This window comes from Notolepis coatsorum, assembly GCF_963971535.1.
Source record: "Notolepis coatsorum genome assembly, chromosome: 6".
Taxonomy (NCBI): domain Eukaryota; kingdom Metazoa; phylum Chordata; class Actinopteri; order Aulopiformes; family Paralepididae; genus Notolepis; species Notolepis coatsorum.
In genome coordinates, this window is record NC_140170.1 from 32,186,409 (window position 1) to 32,209,529 (window position 23,121).

The following is a 23,121-nucleotide window of genomic DNA, read 5'->3' on the forward strand; positions in this document are numbered from 1 at the left end:
ACTCCCCTACTGAATGTAGAATAGTTTGTGGCGAAGACCTGTCCCACCCAACTTTTTTGGAGTTTAGCGGCGTTGTTGGGTCCCATATGGGTTTCTTGTAATAAAGCAATAGAGACATTCTCCTTCTTTAAAAAGGTCAGAATCGCCTTCCTCTTCGCTAGTTTCTGAAGACCTCGAACATTCCAGGAGCAGAGCTTAAAGCTCTCAGAGTTAGCCGTAGCCATAGAATATTAGGGGTGTGTAGGCGGGGCAGACCTGAAAAGGCCTGTGGGCACACACCCAATTCACCTATTTTAACCACTAAGCATATGTACCTAGAGCCATACATAAAACAAATATTTTCAGTAGCAGACATGTGTCCTGAGCCATACATAAAACATACATAAAAAACATATAAAGGTGCGGGACCGGTGGGCCTTTCCCCAACAACACAGGGACTCACCATAGGGTCTAAAACCAGCAAAAATACCATAAGTAGATTACTCTCTCAGTGGCTGCTTGCCACACTCCCAAACATAAACAAAAAAAAAGAAAAAGCCTCAAAACGTAAATGGAAAAGTTCACATTAAACCTTATAAAAACATGGCTAGGTTTAAACAAGAAACCTAGAACAGGAACCATAGCAAGAGAAAAAAGGGGGGGGGGTAAATAACCTGTGTACTGCCTGACAAACGTGTGCAGTACGTCCACCAGGCCGGAAGAGGGCGATACTCTGCTGACAGGTCCTGGAAGAGCGTGGCTGATGGATCCATGAGACCCCAGTCCAAAAAAATATGTACACACACACGGAAGAAGAAAAAAAATGCATCACGGAGGCATTAAGCCAAGTCGTGACGAGGCGTAAGTGACACACATAGAAGTCCTAGGTCATTTAAACAAAGCTAGCGCTTAGCTCCCCGGCATATAGTGGATGTAAGAAACAAACAAAAAGAATAAAGTGGCATTATGTAATAGTTATACAAAACAGACCAGGCCAACCCCCCCTTATATATATGCAGCTACAGTCAAGTTGCCAGAGTTTTGGCAGCATGACCCGGCCCCGTGGTTTCAGCACATCGAGGCACAATTTCACCTCCGCGGAATAACGTCGGATGAGACGAAATATTACCATGTTGTCGCGGCATTGGATTCCTCCACTACACGCCGGCTGATGGGATGCCTGAGAGAGCCGCCAGCAGCCGGCAAATACGACGCGCTCAGAGAACAGCTGTTGCGCATTTTCCAGCTGTCAGATGCAGAGCGCGCGGAGCGCCTATTGTCCCTCAACGGATTGGGGGACAGTAAACCAACAGAACTGATGGAGAACATGCTAGCACTGCTTGGTTCAGGTGACGCTACATTTATTTTTGTGCAGCTGTTCCTGCGTCAACTCCCGACTCCGGTGCGCACGGCTCTGGCCAGCTCGCCTCTCGTGCGCACCAAGGATTACCGGGGATTAGCAGAGGAGGCGGACAGAATACTACTGGCCTCCCGTCAGTACTGTGTGGCTGCTGTGTCTGATCGGGTGTCTGATCGCAGGGATCAGACACAGAGGGATGATAGAGGGCTTTGTTATTATCATCGCCGTTTTGGCAACAAGGCGAAGAGCTGTGTTCCACCATGCACCTTTGGTAACCAGGGAAACGCGAGAGCCGGCGCTCGTTAGCGGCTATGAGCGCTGGCGTCAATATCAACAAGCTGTTGTTTATCGAGGACACGTTGTCTGGAAGGCGTCTGTTGGTGGATTCTGGCGCCCAGAGGAGCATCCTGCCTGCGTCGGCCACGGACGCCTTGGGAAACGGTCATGGACCACCCCTGGACGCGACTAATGGGACTTCCATCCGTACGTTTGGTACCAGGTACGTGACTATGTGTTTACATGGACAGCAGTTTAGCTGGGAATTTATTATTGCTTCAGTGTCGGTGCCTATACTGGGCGCGGATTTTTTGTGTGCTCACAGACTGTTAGTGGACGTTGCGAACCGTAGGCTGATTGGCTCTGTGTCCTTTGACACATACCCCTGCACACTGGGGGGGCCGGGGCCGCCTGCCCTGGCCAATATGCTCGCCACAGGCGATATGTACCAGCACCTCCTCGCTGAGTTTCCTGCTCTGACTGTCCCCACTTTCTCTGCCTCTGTCGCCAAGCATGGGGTGGAACATTACATCCCAACGGTGGGCCCGCCAGTTTATGCACGGGCACGCCGCCTGGATGCTGCTAAACTGGCAATAGCCAGGGAGGAGTTTGCCACAATGGAACGGCTCGGCATTGTGCGCCGGTCCAACAGTCCTTGGGCCTCCCCACTACACATGGTCCCCAAGGCGGACGGGAAGTGGCGTCCGTGTGGTGATTTCCGTTGCCTAAATAACATCACCACTCATGACCGGTACCCAGTGCCACATATCCAGGATTTCTCTGCCCACCTGGCGGGCGCCACCATTTCTTCTAAAATAGATTTGGTGCGTGGCTACCACCAGGTACCGGTCCATCCGCTCGACGTGCCCAAGACTGCCATTATCACCCCGTTTGGACTGTTTGAATTCCTGCGCATGCCATTCGGCCTTAAAGGGGCAGCGCAAACATTCCAGCGGCTGATGGACTCTGTGCTGCGAGGCCTGTCATTTTTGTTTATTTATCTGGACGACATCCTGGTAAGAAACAAACAAAAAGAATAAAGTGGCATTATGTAATAGTTATACAAAACAGACCAGGCCAACCCCCCCTTAAGTCAGACGCCGAGAAAAATAAAGCATCCAGGCGATACTTAACGTCACACAGTCAACCATATTTATAAGAACGAAGAAATATAGAGTGATATGACGCTCGGCGCGATAGCCATAGCGAGGTGCTAACGGCCCAAAATCAAGCTACTATCGCGTTTGGTACTGGTGAGGCCGGTGTTGAGGCCCCTCCACACCGAGTCTTCAAGAAGTCCACGGCGTCCTCAGGCGATGAAAGATGTTTTCTCGCCCCGTCCTCTGTTGTGATGATAAGTCTTGCAGGGAACTGAAGAGACGGCTTGAGACCATGCTTGTAGAGGGGGGCCATGACGTCTTTGTAGCGGGAACGCTGCTCCACGACTTCGGGACAGTAGTCTTCAAAGATTAGGACTGGTTTCCCTCAGCGTTCTTCTCCTCTTCCGTGCCTCCCAGATAATCCTCTCTTTTATTCGATAGTGATGTAGGCGAGCAATAACCGCTCTAGGCCTGGAACCGGGTGCTGGCTTGGCAGTAAGGGCCTGTGACACCGGTCCAGCTCGGGTGGCATAGGGAGGACCTCCTTCCCCAGAATTTCAACCAGTACCTCCGCAAAAAAGTCGCTGGGCCGGTCGCTATGAACGGACTCATCCAGTCCTAATATGCGAATATTAGACCGGCGACTCCGGGACTCGACGTTAGTTAGCTTAGCCTTTAGCTTGTCATTGTTCTCTTCTAGCGCCGTACACCTAGCCTCTACAGTAGCTCGTCCAACCTGCCAGTCCAAGTATTCAAGCCGTCTTCCACAGAGGTCAGACGCTCGGCATGGTCATTAACCGACGTCCAGAGGCTGTCGAGTTTGGATTCGAGCGAGGCAGCGGACGCTCTGATTTAGTTGGTTATGGACTGCCTGAGCTCTTCAATTAGCCCAGCAATAGCGGTTATATCAGCGGGAGCGTCGTCCTTCTTGGATTCATTTCTCAGTTGTCTCGTCGCCATTATGGTTTTTGCAGCCAAAATAAATAGGTAGAAAGAAAAAAAATTTGATCCACTTTTTCTCCCATTTTCTATATTTTTCTCCCATACCAATTTCGTATCATCCAATTCAACCCTCCCCTGTCACGAACGCTGTTTCTTGCCTCCCACAAGCCGGCTGCAATGTGGACTAAGTCATACATAGCACAAGTCCCCTCCGGTACTTGAGGTAACAGCAGTCGCATCTTTTCACCTGCGCAGCTCGATCTCTCAGTGGCGAGGAGTAACGCGTGGGAGGCTCACGCTGCCCCCGACACTTCCTGATTCTACTGCGCAGGCGCACCAACCGACCTGTAGGAGTCGCTGTCCACAACGCCCGATCCCCACCCATCAGTTTCCCACCCCCTAATATGGCCAATGTGTATTAGTACGGACGACCAGCTAAACTGAAAGCAAATGTGGAGCGCTGGGCTCGAACAGGCAAGCCCAGCGTCTCCAGATTTCGTGGCGAGTGCCTTGCCCACTACGCCACGTAGCCGCCCTAATAAATAGGTAGAAACATAAAGGGGGTTCCGGTATATACAAAAAGGTTTAACCGAGTTGAAAATATAAAAAGAGGCTTTTAGGACTAAATATAAAAATACGGGAGTCACATCGTGGCCATGAGCGACTACTCCATCCTCGACCCGGAACCCAAATCTAATCTGGTTGAGTAATCAGTAGGGGTGTAACGGTACACAAAAAACACGGTACGGTACGTACCTCGGTTTTGAAGTCAAGGTTCGGTATGGCTTTTCGGAAAGTGTCTTTATTATTTTGATTAGTTAACGTTATCATTAGCAGGTAGGCCTGCCGCGATAAGCAATACATCGATTAATTGCCGCGATAATTAAAAGTAATGCAATGATTTTGACGGGCGCGATTAATTGCTATTTGCGCCTTGTCAGTCACTGTCCGTGTGGGGGGCCGCTGGCCTTACTACAGAGCACAGCATGAATGAATGAATGAAAACTTTATTTAACAGATTGCAGAATGGGTACAATACAGTACGGCTCAATACATACAATTGTTAAGGGGATACAGACCTGAGAAAGACGTTTGTCTTGTTTCCATCAGGGTCCCCCATTTTCAATTCATATAGATGACGCTCCGTGGGGCAGTAGCAACGCCACATATAGCTTAACTACATTTCTCAATGGTGTTGCTCCTTTTAACCAAGTAGCGTTATTTATAGTGTAACGTTAGCTATTTTTAGACCCAAGTAGTTACTCGCTACTGCCCGGAGAAACTGGACTGCTAAATAAAGATGAAAGATCGAGTGTTGATTCTCATTCAAAGCTAACAACATTAGCTAACAAACGAAATACAACGTATAGCATAGCTACAACACAGAATAACGTTAATACAATTACATGCATCATTGTTTACAATTAACGGGTGGGGCTAGTCAAAGGACTGGACACGGGGACAAGTTAAACATGAATTCATTTATTATAACGTAGTAGGTAGTTTCGAGTCGTGCTGCAGTGCCTACGCGCCACAGCTATTCTATTATATACTGCTTTGACGCTTCCTCCTCATCGTTGATTGCCTGTAGTAGCTGCATCTAACGTTAGTAGCTAACGTTAAAACTAACCTAAAGTTAGTTGTTCACCAACAATCTCAATATTTGTTTTATCATTAGCTCAAAAACACAACCGGACGAGACAAGTTGGCCGCTCATAGGTGGCGGTGCCGCTAGGATAATAACAACAGTACTTCCGGTCCGGTCGGTGGGCTTCAAAATAAAAGTCTAAACACCGGAAAAGACGGAGCGGTGGGCTTCAAAATAAAAGTTTTGGGAAATAAATTTCTCAAAAAAAAATTCTCTAACCGGTCGCAATAATATCGCTTATCGCGATATTTTCGGGGGCAATTAATCGCCCAGCAAAATGTGTTATCGTGGCAGGCCTATTAGCAGGTAAGTTATGAAGTCATTGTTTATCATAAAACCAACAGCATGACTGGCTCGTCTATTCTGTGCTAGATCAAGACACTATTTCAATAATGGATGACGGTGAAAGCATACACGCCACCGAGAACAGTTAGTACTCTGTAGATATAACGTCAGCTAGCGAGGTTGCACACCTATATCTTCTACTTTCATGAATTGTTTTCTACTCCTACTCTGCTTTAAAAAGATAATTCCGCACCGTCATCCATTATTGAAATAGTGTCTTGATCTAGCACAGAATAGACGAGCCAGTCATGTTGTTGCAATGACTTCATAACTTACCTGCTAATGATAACGTTAAAGGGGAACTATCTTATAAATGGCCTTTTTGAGTGTTTAGCATTGTTTCCTAGCTATGTGAACTTATATTAATATGATCTATGTCTCAAAATTCTCATATTGGCGCATTCTTCCAATTCTCCTCTCACAATATTCACCATCACTGAACTGAGTCGTTTGAAAATGTGCCTATATGTGATGTCATATAGTCACTGCTGCATGTTAATGTTCTAACAAGACGACGCTGCACAGTGGTTTAGGAGCCCAGGCTCAAAACAGCTCGAGATCTTGAGGTAGAAAAATGCTGTTTTTGAGGACTTGATTAGAAATACAAAACAATGAATAAAAAAAATATATATATTACAGAGGTGTTCCATAGACTCACAGGAATTGTGTAAAAGTGCCCAAATAGTGAAAGAAATAGTAAAATAGTTCCCCTTTAACTAACTGTACAGGCGCACCAACCGACCTCGCTGTCCACAACGTCCGATCCCCACCCCCTAACACTGCCAATTGTGTTAGTATGAACGACCAGCCAAGCTTGAAGCAACGCCGAGAGCTGGGCTCGAACCCAGCATCTCCTGCGTTAGTGGCGAGCGCCTTGCCCACTGCGCCACCTGTTTGTTGTTTCCTGACTTAAAGTTTGTGCGTGTGTGCGTGTGTGTGTGTGTCTGTAGATGCTGAACCCTCCCCCCTCCCCGGCTACAGACCGCTCGCTCTACAATGCAGAGATCTACTCATCAAACAGCCCCTCGACCAGCAGGTCGTACAGGTAATATATATATATACTTTATACTTTATACTTTATATATACATATATATATATATATATATATATACTTTATACTTTATATATACTTTATACTTTATATATACATATATATATATATACTTTATACTTTATACTTTATATATACATATATATATATACTTTATACTTTATATATACTTTATATATACATATATATATATACTTGATACTTTATATATGCTTTATATATACTTTATACTTTATATATACATTATATATACTTATACTTTATATATACTTATATACTTTATATATACGTTATATATACATTATATAATACTTATATACTTTATACTTTATATATACATTATATACTGTATATATACTTTATACTTTATATACTTTTTATATACTTTATATATACTTTATATATACATTATACTTTATATATACTTTATATATACTTATACTTTATATACTTTATATATACATTATATATACTTATATACTTTATACTTTATATATACTTTATATATACTTTATACTTTATATATACATTATATATACTGTATACTGTATAGATACTTTATACTTTATATATACTTTATATATACATTATATATATATTATATATACTTTATACTTTATATATACATTATATATACTTTATATATACTTTATACTTTATATAAACATTATATATACTTTATATATACTTTATACTTTATATATACTTTATATATACATTATATGTACATTATATATACTGTATACATTATATATACTTTATACTTTATATATACTTTATATATACATTATATGTACATTATATATACTTTATACATTATATATACTTTATACTTTATATAAACATTATATATACTTTATACTTTATATATACTTTATATATACATAATATATACTTTATACTTTATATATACATTATATATACTTTATACTTTATATATACATTATATGTACATTATATATACTTTATACATTATATATACTTTATACTTTATATATACATTATATATACATTATATATACTTTATACTTTATATATACATTATATGTACATTATATATACTTTATACATTATATATAAAGTATATATTTATTTGACCTTATATTTAGCCTCTAATATGAGCAATAACGAGAATCCACCGGCTGTGGTTCCCGCAGTGTATGCAGCTACAGTCAAGTTGCCAGAGTTTTGGCAGCATGACCCGGCCCCGTGGTTTCAGCACATCGAGGCACAATTTCACCTCCGCGGAATAACGTCGGATGAGACGAAATATTACCATGTTGTCGCGGCATTGGATTCCTCCACTACACGCCGGCTGATGGGATGCCTGAGAGAGCCGCCAGCAGCCGGCAAATACGACGCGCTCAGAGAACAGCTGTTGCGCATTTTCCAGCTGTCAGATGCAGAGCGCGCGGAGCGCCTATTGTCCCTCAACGGATTGGGGGACAGTAAACCAACAGAACTGATGGAGAACATGCTAGCACTGCTTGGTTCAGGTGACGCTACATTTATTTTTGTGCAGCTGTTCCTGCGTCAACTCCCGACTCCGGTGCGCACGGCTCTGGCCAGCTCGCCTCTTGTGCGCACCAAGGATTACCGGGGATTAGCAGAGGAGGCGGACAGAATACTACTGGCCTCCCGTCAGTACTGTGTGGCTGCTGTGTCTGATCGGGTGTCTGATCGCAGGGATCAGACACAGAGGGATGATAGAGGGCTTTGTTATTATCATCGCCGTTTTGGCAACAAGGCGAAGAGCTGTGTTCCACCATGCACCTTTGGTAACCAGGGAAACGCGAGAGCCGGCGCTCGTTAGCGGCTATGAGCGCTGGCGTCAATATCAACGAGCTGTTGTTTATCGAGGACACGTTGTCTGGAAGGCGTCTGTTGGTGGATTCTGGCGCCCAGAGGAGCATCCTGCCTGCGTCGGCCACGGACGCCTTGGGAAACGGGTCATGGACCACCCCTGGACGCGGCTAATCGGACTTCCATCCGTACGTTTGGTACCAGGTACGTGACTATGTGTTTACATGGACAGCAGTTTAGCTGGGAATTTATTATTGCTTCAGTGTCGGTGCCTATACTGGGCGCGGATTTTTTGTGTGCTCACAGACTGTTAGTGGACGTTGCGAACCGTAGGCTGATTGGCTCTGTGTCCTTTGACACATACCCCTGCACACTGGGGGGGCCGGGGCCGCCTGCCCTGGCCAATATGCTCGCCACAGGCGATATGTACCAGCGCCTCCTCGCTGAGTTTCCTGCTCTGACTGTCCCCACTTTCTCTGCCTCTGTCGCCAAGCATGGGGTGGAACATTACATCCCAACGGTGGGCCCGCCAGTTTATGCACGGGCACGCCGCCTGGATGCTGCTAAACTGGCAATAGCCAGGGAGGAGTTTGCCACAATGGAACGGCTCGGCATTGTGCGCCGGTCCAACAGGGGACGGCCCCCTGCCCCTACCCTTACCCTTTCCCCTTCCACGTTCCCTGTGACTGTTAAATACAGTCGTTATGGCCGCGTGGTCAGACCTCCTAAAAGAGACTGAAGACACTGGGTGCACTGTTTTTGGGGGTTTGTTGTGTTCAGTTCCGTTTGTTTGGTGTTGCACTGAATGTCAATTCTGAATGTTCGGGGGGGGCCTGTGTGGTGGACACTAGATGGAGGTGTCTCACTTCAGAATGGACACTGATTGAGTGACAGGAGGGAGTTGACTTAAGGGTGTGGCTGTACCTTGGTTCTGTGGGATTTGTTTGGAAGTAAAGTTCAGAGACTCGATACTCCGTCTGCTCGTCTCATTGATTCACTTCCACAATATATACTTTATATATACTTATACATTATATATACATTATATATACATTATATACTTTATATATACTTTATATATACTTTATACTTTATATATACATTATATATACTTTATACTTTATAGATACTTTATACTTTATATATACTTTATATATACATTATATATATATTATATATACTTTATACTTTATATATACATTATATATACTTTATATATACTTTATACTTTATATAAACATTATATATACTTTATATATACTTTATACTTTATATATACTTTATATATACATTATATGTACATTATATATACTTTATACATTATATATACTTTATACTTTATATATACTTTATATATACATTATATGTACATTATATATACTTTATACATTATATATACTTTATACTTTATATATACATTATATATACATTATACTTTATATATACTTTATATATACATTATATATACTTTATACTTTATATATACATTATATATACTTTATACTTTATATATACATTATATGTACATTATATATACTTTATACATTATATATACTTTATACTTTATATATACATTATATATACATTATATATACTTTATACATACTTTATATATACATTATATGTACATTATATATACTTTATACATTATATATACTTTATATATACATTATATATACATTATATATACTTTATACTTTATATATACTTTATATATACATTATATATACTTTATACTTTATATATACATTATATGTGCATTATATATACTTTATACATTATATATACTTTATACTTTATATATACATTATATATACTTTATATATACTTTATACTTTATATAAACATTATATATACTTTATATATACTTTATACTTTATATATACTTTATATATACATTATATGTACATTATATATACTTTATACATTATATATACTTTATACTTTATATATACATTATATATACATTATACTTTATATATACTTTATATATACATAATATATACTTTATACTTTATATATACATTATATATACTTTATACTTTATATATACATTATATGTACATTATATATACTTTATACATTATATATACTTTATACTTTATATATACATTATATATACATTATATATACTTTATACTTTATATATACATTATATGTACATTATATATACTTTATACATTATATATACATTATATATACATTATATATACTTTATACTTTATATATACTTTATATATACATTATATATACTTTATACTTTATATATACATTATATGTGCATTATATATACTTTATACATTATATATACTTTATACTTTATATATACATTATATATATTTTATACTTTATATATACTTTATATATACATTATATATACTTTATACTTTATATATACATTATATGTACATTATATATACTTTATACATTATATATACTTTATACTTTATATATACTTTGTATATACATTATATGTACATTATATATACTTTATACATTATATATACTTTATACTTTATATATACTTTGTATATATATTATATGTACATTATATATATACTTTATACATTATATATACTTTATACTTTATATATACATTATATATACCCGCATTTCACTGTATGCTTGTATGCCGTGACAAATAAAACTCTTGACTTGATATAGTCATAAAAAAAAATTAAGTTGAAGTCCAAGGCAGCTCTAAAAAAAAAAAAAAAAAAGCCTTTATTTAATGGCTCACATTATTTAGAACATTTAAAAGAAACCAACATGTTTCGGCCTTCATCAGGCTATAGAGATGAAGGTCCTATGTAGGCCGAAACATGTTGGTTTCTTAAACCTGTTCCACCCCAGGTGAAAATCTGCATAAAATGTATACAAGTTCAAGTTTCTTTAATAGTTGTCATACAGAAGTACAGAATACTTTTATACAAAATGCTTCTTACTGTTACGCTCCAGAGACTGTGCAAGACAAGATAAGTATGAAATAAAATAACATAGTATAGCATGTAAATTAGAAGTAAAAAAAAATGAGGTCACAGTGTTCATTATAGACATATGTACAATGTTCGATGCAGAATAGACGTAACTGAGTTACCATATAATATACAATATACAATACTGTGCAGTGTACTAATATACAATACTATATAGTGCAAGGCAGAAATGGGATGAGGTGCAATTTAGGTACAATTTACAGTAGGTGTACGAGTTGTAGTGCAAATCCTTTATCAATAAATATAAAGTGTGTTTGTGTGATCTAAAGTGTGGAGAGTGGGTGCTGCAGTGTGTTGTTTGTTTAAGTGAGTGTGTGCGTGTGGGTGTGTGTGCTGTGTGCATTTGATGGTTGTTGCTTAGTGTTTATTGTTCGTTTAGCAGCCTGATGGCCTGGGGATAGAAGCTTCTTCTGAGTCTTTCTGTGCTCGCCTTAAGACTCCGGTATCGCTACCTAGGTAAATGGAATATTGCTCCACTTCTACAAGGGCTATTTGCATATTATTGGTATCTAGGAACATCTATGGACCTCAATGAATGTATTCACAGTGTCAGAAATATTGTGTCTATTACTAGGCTTGCTTAAATTGTGATGAAACAAAGGAAAATATGAATTATGATTTTTCTTTTCATCTTTGACAGTGAATAAAACCACGATAATAATGACCAAACTTAAAAAACTGCCACTGAGCTCATTCAGTACCCTCTTGAGATCATGTGTACAAAAGATCTAAGGAAATTAATAAAGGGAAGATGATCAAACTGAAGGTTCTGTATATACAGTACTGAATTCTCCCATCCGGACCAATGCAATTTGAAATATTATTATAGAATATAGAATATATGCTTATACATTACCTTATTATAGCCAATTCGCACATTTATATATATATACATATAGTATCTTTCAAATGGCCGAGTTCAATTTGGATTTAGTATCACCAGGTGTGCATAATAACAGATACTGATATTTACTGTAATCGACTGTACTTTTTTATTTCCCCCACAGTGTAACCATTTTGAAACTAATTTCAGATCTAATTGTTCCTACATGGTAACAATAGTGTGGAGAAACTGACTGCGTTTCAATATTTGTCAAAAACGTTACCTTTTGTAGCTTATTATCGCGAATCATAACAATTATTGATATGATTCATTCAGAACGCTGAACTTTGAACCACCATAGTATGTGACAGGAAGTGTAGATCGGAGAAGTTTCAACGCTGGACGATAGCTATGAACCTCCTCTACAAAATGGCCACAAAAAAACTACAATTCCCATGGTTCAACATTTCCATTTCCGGTTCCGGGTCAGAATAGACGATTGCATATCGAAAACTTAAAACGATATAAGTACACTTTTAACCTATTGCTAAACTATTGCCAACCTAACGTTTTACATTCTACATGCTTTTGTGACATAGTAGTGATGTTAATACTTGAAAACGGTTGATTTTAAAATCACTAATTATTTTCATCATTCATAAAAATATGCCTATATGATTATAATGTCAAAAGGGGTCGGTACCGACCCTGTGGGGGGGAACAGGTTTGTTCTAAATAATGTGAGCCATTAAATAAAGGCTTTTTAAAATGTGTAGAGCTGCCTTGGACTTCAACTTTTTTTTTAATAACTATAACGGATCCTACCCCGGATTGAATCCAAAGAGCACCTACTGAAACAAAAAACCAAGAACGCTGTATAGTCCAGTCATTATAGGCCAGAATTAGGCTAAACCTAGGACAAATTGCAACATTAGCAAACTCAACTGATTTTGTATCCTCAATATGTCTTTAGTGAGAGAAGAAAAGTCCCAAGGAATCCCATCATGGGAAATGTGTTTTTTTTCAATGTACTTGATTGCTGGCAGGATCACTGACGACACTGTCTTTCAGATATTGTGACGCGTTAAAATTTTGAGGTAGCTCAAAAGTAAAGATACCATTTGATTCTAGACAACCTCGGGTTTCCAATGAGACCAACCATGTCATGTTACCTCATTCGAAAGGGGGCTACATACCTAATTATTCAAAGTTAAGACGATTTTTTGGGGAGTGAAATATGGCCATCACCATTTTTCAAATGGTCCCTTGGCCTTCTACCTAAATATATGTTAATGGAAATGGGTTACATGGGTACTGTTCTGAAGGATCAGATTAAACCGAATATATATATTTATTTATATATATATATTTAATTGTATTTGTATATCCCCTGATATCCCTTGTATATTCCTTGTACAATATGCATTGAATATCCCTTCTAGTCTACTGAACATCCCATAATAGTCTCCATTCTACCATTGGACGAGACCTTGGTGCCAGGTCGCCATACCCCTCAGACCAGGTTCAATCGTACCGCTCAACATGTATGGACAAGTCCTAGTTCCGCGTAGGAATATGTCTACCGCACCACTAATGGTACTATTTGTTCATAGTGCGTATATATACTGCGCTATTAAAGTAGAGCTTTCTTTTAGTCCAGTTCCTTACCCTCCAACAGAGTGACAGACGCAAAAGCCTCCCCGCGAACCACGTGTGGGCAGTAAGGCCAATTCGGCCCAGTATCGGCATTGAGACATCGTGTATATTAATATTTGAATAGTCATATTTGGCACTATATCGTCGAGTTGGACGTATTCTATTAAGCTAATAATAGTCTATTCATATATAGTGCCTCGTGCGGTAAGAGTTCTATAGTAATCAGCACCCCCATCGTTTCGGGCATCAGCTGGACGCTTATCCAGGGTGGTTGACCCCACGTGAAGCTGCACCCGAGGAGCTCCAGGCCAAAGAGCGAGTGGACCTGTATATTGGATTATTCTACCGACGACGGCTAGCCTTCCCCGGCTTGGATTATGCTTTGAGTACTTTGATTATTCTATGGATAAAGGCCAACACTGCGGTGTGTTGGAAATACCCCCCCCGGAAAGGACGACAGGTGAGACGGCGCTCTGCACAGTGAGGTCGCCTCACGTCTCTCCGTCGTGGACCGGAGGACGCCGGCCACAGAGGGTCCAACTGCATTCATCTGTGGATCGAGGATCGTTGGGCACCGTGTCGCACAACTGTGGACTCTCCCAAGATACCCTCGGCCAGACGGGATCCAGCCAGTGACTCTCTAACCCCCCCCCCCCCCCCTCCAGCTGTCCTACAAGCAGTCGGAACCTTCCCCTAGTGTATCCAGCTATATAATCATTCAAGTATCATTGCTATTGTTCCCTAAATATTCCAGGTTGTATATTTGCTTCCTGCGCAATCAGAGATTGGACATTCGATATTGATCTACCTACGAATACTCATTTGCCATAAAAGTGCATACTATTTCAAATCATAAATGTAATTAAGTGATCGTTGTACATACCCTTTGCTATGTATTAAAACTCAAACTTTCGATTTGGTACATTTGTGTTGGATCCGTTTATCAGGTGGGAGTGTTCAACATATTCATACCTAGTACTGGGTGGCCAGAGTCTAAAGTACAAGAGGTAGTGGTAGTAAGTATCATGTCTAACCATACAGTCAGGGAATTGTACCCCTCAGTTACAATTGGTCCTTCGAGCCGGATGGTAATCAGTGTAATATTAATATAGTGTTATTAATATTAAAATGGCCTATGATGAACACTCCACGAAACGATCCTCCTAACCAACAACGCCCGCGGCGCAAACGACAGCTCCCTCAGTACCTAGAGGCTTACGCTGTCAGTCAACAACCTAGTCTTCTACCAACAGTAAACGCGGTAAAACTAGAAAGTTAAATTATGTCTAACCCTAACGACCAGGCTACCCCGACCATAGAGGCCCCTATGGGTTCTAATGTAACTGACCAAGCTCACGGTGGGGACCAGGGGGAACCAGACATGACTTTACACCCCGCCAATACCGAAGAAGTAGTCCCCGACGAGTCCCGGGAGGAAGACAACACTACCGAGAGAGAACTCGGCACGGAAGAAGATGAGGAGAGCACCGTGGAGATAGAGCTCCAAGACTCCGCACGGAGTACCCCAAGGGACGGCTCCCCTATACAACCGTCTTCTCCCAGCGAGGCAGAGAGGACACTACAGCAGGCATTCCTCGTCAGCCTGAAAGCCTCTACTGAACGCGATAGACTCCAGGGTGAACGCGATCGATTGCAGATACAGCAACGGAGCGAAGAAGAGCACATACGCCTGGAAATAAGACGCATTCAGATGGAAGAGAATATGGCAAGAGACCGGGCCGACGCCCAGCGCGCCGCCACCGGTGCCCAGAGAGAATCGGATCTCACCAAACGCGAAGCCGAGCGCGACAGAGCACAAGCGCAACTAATAGAACAGCTGATCAGAAGGACAACACCCCCTCCCTCCACCAGAGGCTCCAGGAACTCGTCAAGACATCACTCCAGGGCGGCATCCCCTAGCCGAGTAAGCGACCCTGAACTTGACCAACAGACGAGGTCTATACCCCCCGCAGACCCCCTTCCCCAACCGGTCCAAGCGAGACCCAGCCACTGGGAAGGAGCAGCATACACTGCGGAGAGGCTAAATCAGAGACTACAAGCCCTGGATGACCTAACGGAAGACGAAGAGGAAGAGGAGGAGAACCACGCCCGACGACAGCACAGTACTCTACCGGACCAGGAGGTCCAGTACAGCCCAGGCTATACCCCCGCGGAGCTGCGCTACAGACCCCCGACGCTATTCACGGGTGAGCACGACGCACGACCCGCACCGAGGAACAGCACCTGGACCAGCGAGCCATGGTACACAGCCGGTACCAGCCCACGCCAAGGAGCAGGAGGAGACTCGCCTAGGAGGCCTCTCCCCCAACGCTCGCCGATGTATCAACAATCCGCGTCATACATTGGCACACCTATGGTACCAGACTTCACCCAGGAGAACCGGGCCCAGTATACGGAGCTCCGCATGTGTCTGGAGACAATGTTGGTGGATGTCATTGATGAACGCCATAAATACGCGATACTACTGAAGCATTTAAAGGTACCCCGCGCGCACAACATAGCGCTCGCCTACGCCACTTCCACGACCCCATACACCGCAGCGCTGGTAGCGTTGGACCAGAGATATGGACGTATATGGGATTACGTGATCCAGGAGATCAGGCACATCGACCGCCTACCCCCAGCAATAGACAATCGAGCACTGGACGACCTGTCCATCAGAGTGCAGTCCCTGGTAGGGATGCTGGGAGCGCAGAGGGAAAAGGGTAGGCATGAACTATACGCCAACTCAAATGTAGAGAGGATCTTGGAGAAGCTACCGCCCGCCCGACAGGAGCGCTTTAGGCGGCAGAGAGACCACCGAGACCCTAATGGCCCCGAACCGAACCTCCTCGATCTAGCCGACTTCCTGGCGAGAGAAGTCAGCAGCTTACGGCTAGATACATTCGGACGGAGCACCCCTGGCTCCAGAGAAGGAACCAGGAGACTAAATGATGGAAGAAGATCGGTGACTGTCATGCACCAATCGGAGTCAGTGCCAAGCAGTAGGAGCCACAGTACCCCCTCAAGAAAGGAGAAGTGGAAGATAGTGTGCCCCTACTGTGAGAAAGAACACTGGCTGTCACAATGTGACTCATTCCCCAAGATGAATGCGGAGGAAGCGAGTCAATGGATAAAGTCCAACAGACGCTGTTTTCGCTGTGCGCGATCACACATGGCAGCCGAATGCCGCTTAAAGAAAAAGTGCAGTCGGTGCGATGGAGCCCATCTGGACATACTCCACAACAGTAACAGACGGCGGCCTCCACCCGCACCATCAAGCAGCAAAGCAAGCGTCATGTACATCGACCCCGCCAGCAGCAGCGGAGCCAGAGTGCTCTTAAAGGTAGTCCGTGTGACATTGAGCTACCAGAATAAAGTCATGGACACTTACGCCGTCCTTGATGACGGGTCAGAGAAGACCCTTCTGCTCGCGTCCGCTGCGGCCCAGCTAGGGCTGCGGGGGAGCGAAAACCAAATGACAATTCGGACAATAAGAAGAGATTTGAAAACGATAAAGGGCGAGAATGTCTCATTCTCTATCGCAGCAAGCGGCCAGCCCGAGCGACGGTACAGGATTACAGACGCTTTCACCAGCCAAGAAATAGGACTGTCGCGGTACACATACCCCGTAGTCAAGCTGATGGAGAAATATGTACATCTACGCAAGCTACCGATCCCACTCATAGACGGTGCTACCCCGACACTGTTGATAGGCTCCGACCATGCAGACCTCATTGTCCCGATAGACCGGGTTCATACCGGACCCAGAGGCTGTCCTGCAGCAGTCGAGACCCGCCTAGGATGGACTCTCCAAGGCCCACTCGCCAAATCTCTCAACCGAACCACAGCCACTAGCTGTCTCCACTCCCGAGTCACAGAGGGAGACACCGCACTCCTGCAGCATGTAGAGAGGCTATGGACCTTAGAACAAATGCCCTTTAAGAACGAAAAGAAAGACATTCGCTCTAAAGACGACATCTACGCCATTAACCTCCTCGAGACGGGAACAAAGAGAGTCCCAGTCAGCGGCGTGTTGAGATACGCCACGCCACTCCTGCGGCGGGAAGGGATGCCTACCTTTCACGCAAAGAAAGACGCCACAGAGCGGTACCTACTAAACACAGAGCGGCGCTTAGCCAAGGACCCCGCCCAAGAAAGTGTATACCGCGCTGAGATTGAGAAGCTCATCACAGCGGGACACGTCACAAAGATTGACATTAAAGAGGCCGACCAGACGACTGAATCGTGGTACGTGCCCCACCACAAGGTTCATCACAACGGCAAAGACCGCATCGTGTTTAACTGCAGCTACCAGATCGGATCCCAAAATCTGAATAAAGAGCTATTGCCCGGTCCTACACTCGGCCCCTCCCTACTAGGCGTACTACTCCGCTTCCGCCAGGACAAGGTGGCTATCAGCGGGGATATCAAAGGGATGTTCCTGCAGGTGAGATTAGTAGAGGAGGACAAGCCCCTGTTGCGGTTCCTATGGAGAGAGAGGCCAGGAGATGAGCACCCAGCCATCTACCAATGGGAAGTCCTCCCTTTCGGAACTACATGCAGCCCATGCTGTGCTACATTTGCACTACAGAGACATGTCGCAGAGGACCCAGCAGCGGACGAAGAGGTCCGACACAGTGTGAAGAACAGCTTCTACGTAGATAACTGTCTACAAAGCGTTTCGACCCAGGAAGAAGCCGAGGCTCTCCTACTTAAACTCCGCGCCTCTCTGATCAAAGGCGGCTTTGATCTCAGGCAGTGGGCCAGCAGCGATCCGCACGTACTGCGCAGCCTCTCCTCCGAGGACAAGGCAGCGAGCAGCGAGACCTGGATGGCCACAATCCCAGGAGAAGCCCTAGAGATGACACTAGGACTAGTGTGGCGCTTCAAAACAGACTCGCTCCACTATAGACACAAACCCCTGACCACGGAGCAGGGAAGGTCGACGGCAATACCGACCACCAGACGGAGTGTGTACAGAACACTCGCCCGACAATATGACCCGTTAGGATGTATACTACCGTACACCACCAGGGCAAAGATGATTGTACGAGCATTGTGGGACAAGGACCAGGGCTGGGACGACCCCATTCCCGCACACCTTGCATCCACCTGGAGAGAGTGGGAGATGGAACTCCACTCACTCCCAGGCGTTAATATACGCCGAAGCTACTTCCCACCCACGGTGAGGCCAGAGACATGTAAAATGGATTTACACGTCTTCAGTGACGCCTCCGAGGTCGCCTACGGATCAGTAGCCTACTTGCGGGCCCAAGAAGAGGGGGGAGAGATCTACACAGCATTCATCCTCGCCCGCTCGAGAATAGCCCCACGCAAGCAACAGTCTATCCCACGTCTAGAGCTCTGCGCAGCCCTCGCAGGAGCGCATCTAGCCACGCTCATCCAACGTGAGCTCACCATTCCGGTGCATAGAACAATCCTGTGGTCAGATTCCACGACAGTACTCGCCTGGATCAAATCGGATTCATGCAAATACAAAGTCTTCGTGGGAGTCAGAGTCACTGAGATTCAAGAGTTAACCGGAGAGTTAACCGGAGAAGCAAACTGGCGCTATGTTGATACAAAACACAACCCAGCTGACGTCATCACCCGGGGAATGTCCCTAGATGACTTAACCCGCCGTAACATCTACAGTGACGGACCAGCATTCCTCAAGCTCCCGGAAGGAGATTGGCCCACGCCCACCCCGAGGGAAGCAAGTGACGAGGAGGCTGAGAATAAGAAACCTATGTTCTGTGGATTGAGCACTGTTGTCTCCGCAGACCCCAACATAGACGATTGCATTACCATAGAGAGTGCGCAGCAACGGACATTCCTGCGGCACCACCCAGAGATTCAGTCCCCCGCTGATATGTCAGCAGCTGACTACGAGGAAGCAGAACTGCTTCTACTGCAACGAGCCCAGAGAGACTCGTTCCCCGATGAACTAGACTGTCTACAGGGAGGAAAGCCCGTCCCATCAGACAGCAGATTGATTCATCTGGCCCCCGAGAGTGACACACATACCCTCATCAGAGTGGGTGGTCGCCTGCGGAGAGCCCCCAATTTACCGGATGACATTAAGTACCCGATCGTATTGAACAGCCGACACAAGGTCACAGAGCTGATTATAAAGAAATACGACGAGGATGTACACCACGCAGGAGCAGAGAGAGTCTTCGCGGAGATCAGACGTCGTTACTGGATACTTCAAGGAAGAGAGGCGGTGCGACGCTTCCAGCGAACCTGTCTAGACTGCCGAAAGTGGCGCGCGCAGCCCAGCATACCACGGATGGCTGACCTACCTCCATGTCGCCTCCGACTCGGCGACAAGCCATTCCACTCAACAGGCATGGACTGTTTTGGCCCGCTGCACATAAAGAAAGGAAGAGGCACCGAGAAGTGGTGGGGTATTGTATTCAAATGCATGACCACCAGAGCGATACATATCGAGCTCCTTCCGACCATGAGCGCAGACTCATTCCTTATGGCCTTCCGAAGATTCACATCACGGAAAGGAAAACCGTCTACATTATTGTCCGATCACGGGACAAACTTCAAAGGCGGAGAAAGAGAGCTGAGGGAGAGCTTCCAAGCTATGGGCCCAGAACTTAAGACCCACCTCGCTCCAGCCCAGATTGACTTCCAATTCAACCCCCCAAACGCACCCCACTTCGGTGGAACTTGGGAACGAGAAGTACGTTCTATAAAGACAGCCCTGTACGCAGTACTTGGGGCCCAGACTGTGGCGGAAGAAGTCCTAATGACAGTCCTCACGGAGATTGAGGGAGTATTGAACTCAAAGCCCCTCGGTTACGTCTCCAGTGATGTAGCAGATGTCGACCCAGTCACCCCCAACACCCTCCTGATGGGGCGGCTAGATCCCGCGTTACCCCAGACAATGTACCGGCCTGAAGAAGCGAACGGCCGACGAATGTGGAGGTACAGCCAAGTATTAGCCGACAAGTTTTGGAGCAGTTTCCTACTGCACTACCTACCATCTCTACAGACCCGCCAGAAGTGGGTAAAAGAGAGAGACAATTTGACGGAAGGAACAGTCGTCATGATTATTGACCAGTCACTACCCAGAGCTATGTGGCCGGCTGGCCGCGTAAGCAAAGTGATCACCGGTGCCGATGGCAAGGTCCGAGCAGCTGAAGTACTCGTCCAAGGGCGCATTTACACCCGTCCTGTGGCGAGGCTCATAGAACTGCCCCGACTCCCAGACACAATCGATGATGACCATGACCCTATGACTTTGTGAGTTGACTGACCCTTACAGCGAACCCTTGAGTGGTAGACAGTGCGGTTAATCTGTCTCTGCTTAACTAATTAGGTTGGGACCAATTAGGGGGCGGCTGTTCTGAAGGATCAGATTAAACCGAATATATATATTTATTTATATATATATATTTAATTGTATTTGTATATCCCCTGATATCCCTTGTATATTCCTTGTACAATATGCATTGAATATCCCTTCTAGTCTACTGAACATCCCATAATAGTCTCCATTCTACCATTGGACGAGACCTTGGTGCCAGGTCGCCATACCCCTCAGACCAGGTTCAATCGTACCGCTCAACATGTATGGACAAGTCCTAGTTCCGCGTAGGAATATGTCTACCGCACCACTAATGGTACTATTTGTTCATAGTGCGTATATATACTGCGCTATTAAAGTAGAGCTTTCTTTTAGTCCAGTTCCTTACCCTCCAACAGAGTGACAGACGCAAAAGCCTCCCCGCGAACCACGTGTGGGCAGTAAGGCCAATTCGGCCCAGTATCGGCATTGAGACATCGTGTATATTAATATTTGAATAGTCATATTTGGCACTATATCGTCGAGTTGGACGTATTCTATTAAGCTAATAATAGTCTATTCATATATAGTGCCTCGTGCGGTAAGAGTTCTATAGTAATCAGCACCCCCATCGTTTCGGGCATCAGCTGGACGCTTATCCAGGGTGGTTGACCCCACGTGAAGCTGCACCCGAGGAGCTCCAGGCCAAAGAGCGAGTGGACCTGTATATTGGATTATTCTACCGACGACGGCTAGCCTTCCCCGGCTTGGATTATGCTTTGAGTACTTTGATTATTCTATGGATAAAGGCCAACACTGCGGTGTGTTGGAAATACCCCCCCCGGAAAGGACGACAGGTGAGACGGCGCTCTGCACAGTGAGGTCGCCTCACGTCTCTCCGTCGTGGACCGGAGGACGCCGGCCACAGAGGGTCCAACTGCATTCATCTGTGGATCGAGGATCGTTGGGCACCGTGTCGCACAACTGTGGACTCTCCCAAGATACCCTCGGCCAGACGGGATCCAGCCAGTGACTCTCTAACCCCCCCCCCCCCTCCAGCTGTCCTACAAGCAGTCGGAACCTTCCCCTAGTGTATCCAGCTATATAATCATTCAAGTATCATTGCTATTGTTCCCTAAATATTCCAGGTTGTATATTTGCTTCCTGCGCAATCAGAGATTGGACATTCGATATTGATCTACCTACGAATACTCATTTGCCATAAAAGTGCATACTATTTCAAATCATAAATGTAATTAAGTGATCGTTGTACATACCCTTTGCTATGTATTAAAACTCAAACTTTCGATTTGGTACATTTGTGTTGGATCCGTTTATCAGGTGGGAGTGTTCAACATATTCATACCTAGTACTGGGTGGCCAGAGTCTAAAGTACAAGAGGTAGTGGTAGTAAGTATCATGTCTAACCATACAGTCAGGGAATTGTACCCCTCAGTTACAGGTACCTACAAGCCTCCCCTATACAGACATACCAAATTTATGTTAAGCCCATGTAGTTTTGTGTAAGAATCATGTAGTGTTTTGCATGCTGTACAAATATGTAATTTCCGCCTATTATAAAAAACCCCATCTCCATGGACCTATCCCCACGGACATAAACCCTTGAGCCCCATCCTCGTGGACTGAGCTCCACAGAGCCTATCTACTAATATTCCAAGAAGAAAAAAATTTCTTTATCAAATGTTTTGATTAGTTCTGGCGTGTATGCGCTAATTGGTGCATATCAAATAAGATAATGTGTGATTTGCATGAGTAAACAGAATAATTCAATGAAGTTGTGATTGACTTTTTTTCTTGTCTTTGTGTGTGTAATC

The 23,121-nt window shown here is 44.0% G+C and overlaps 1 protein-coding gene across 1 annotated transcript in view; it reads left to right on the top strand.

Annotated features, from left to right (window-relative positions):
- The window catches only part of LOC311229438 (low-density lipoprotein receptor-related protein 5-like), a 188,408-nt gene that overhangs the window by 163,637 nt on the left and 1,650 nt on the right, over positions 1–23,121 (top strand). Inside the window, 1 exon segment of the mRNA XM_084315521.1 lies at positions 6,601–6,695. Within this exon segment, the coding sequence (XP_084171647.1) occupies positions 6,601–6,695 (95 nt within the window).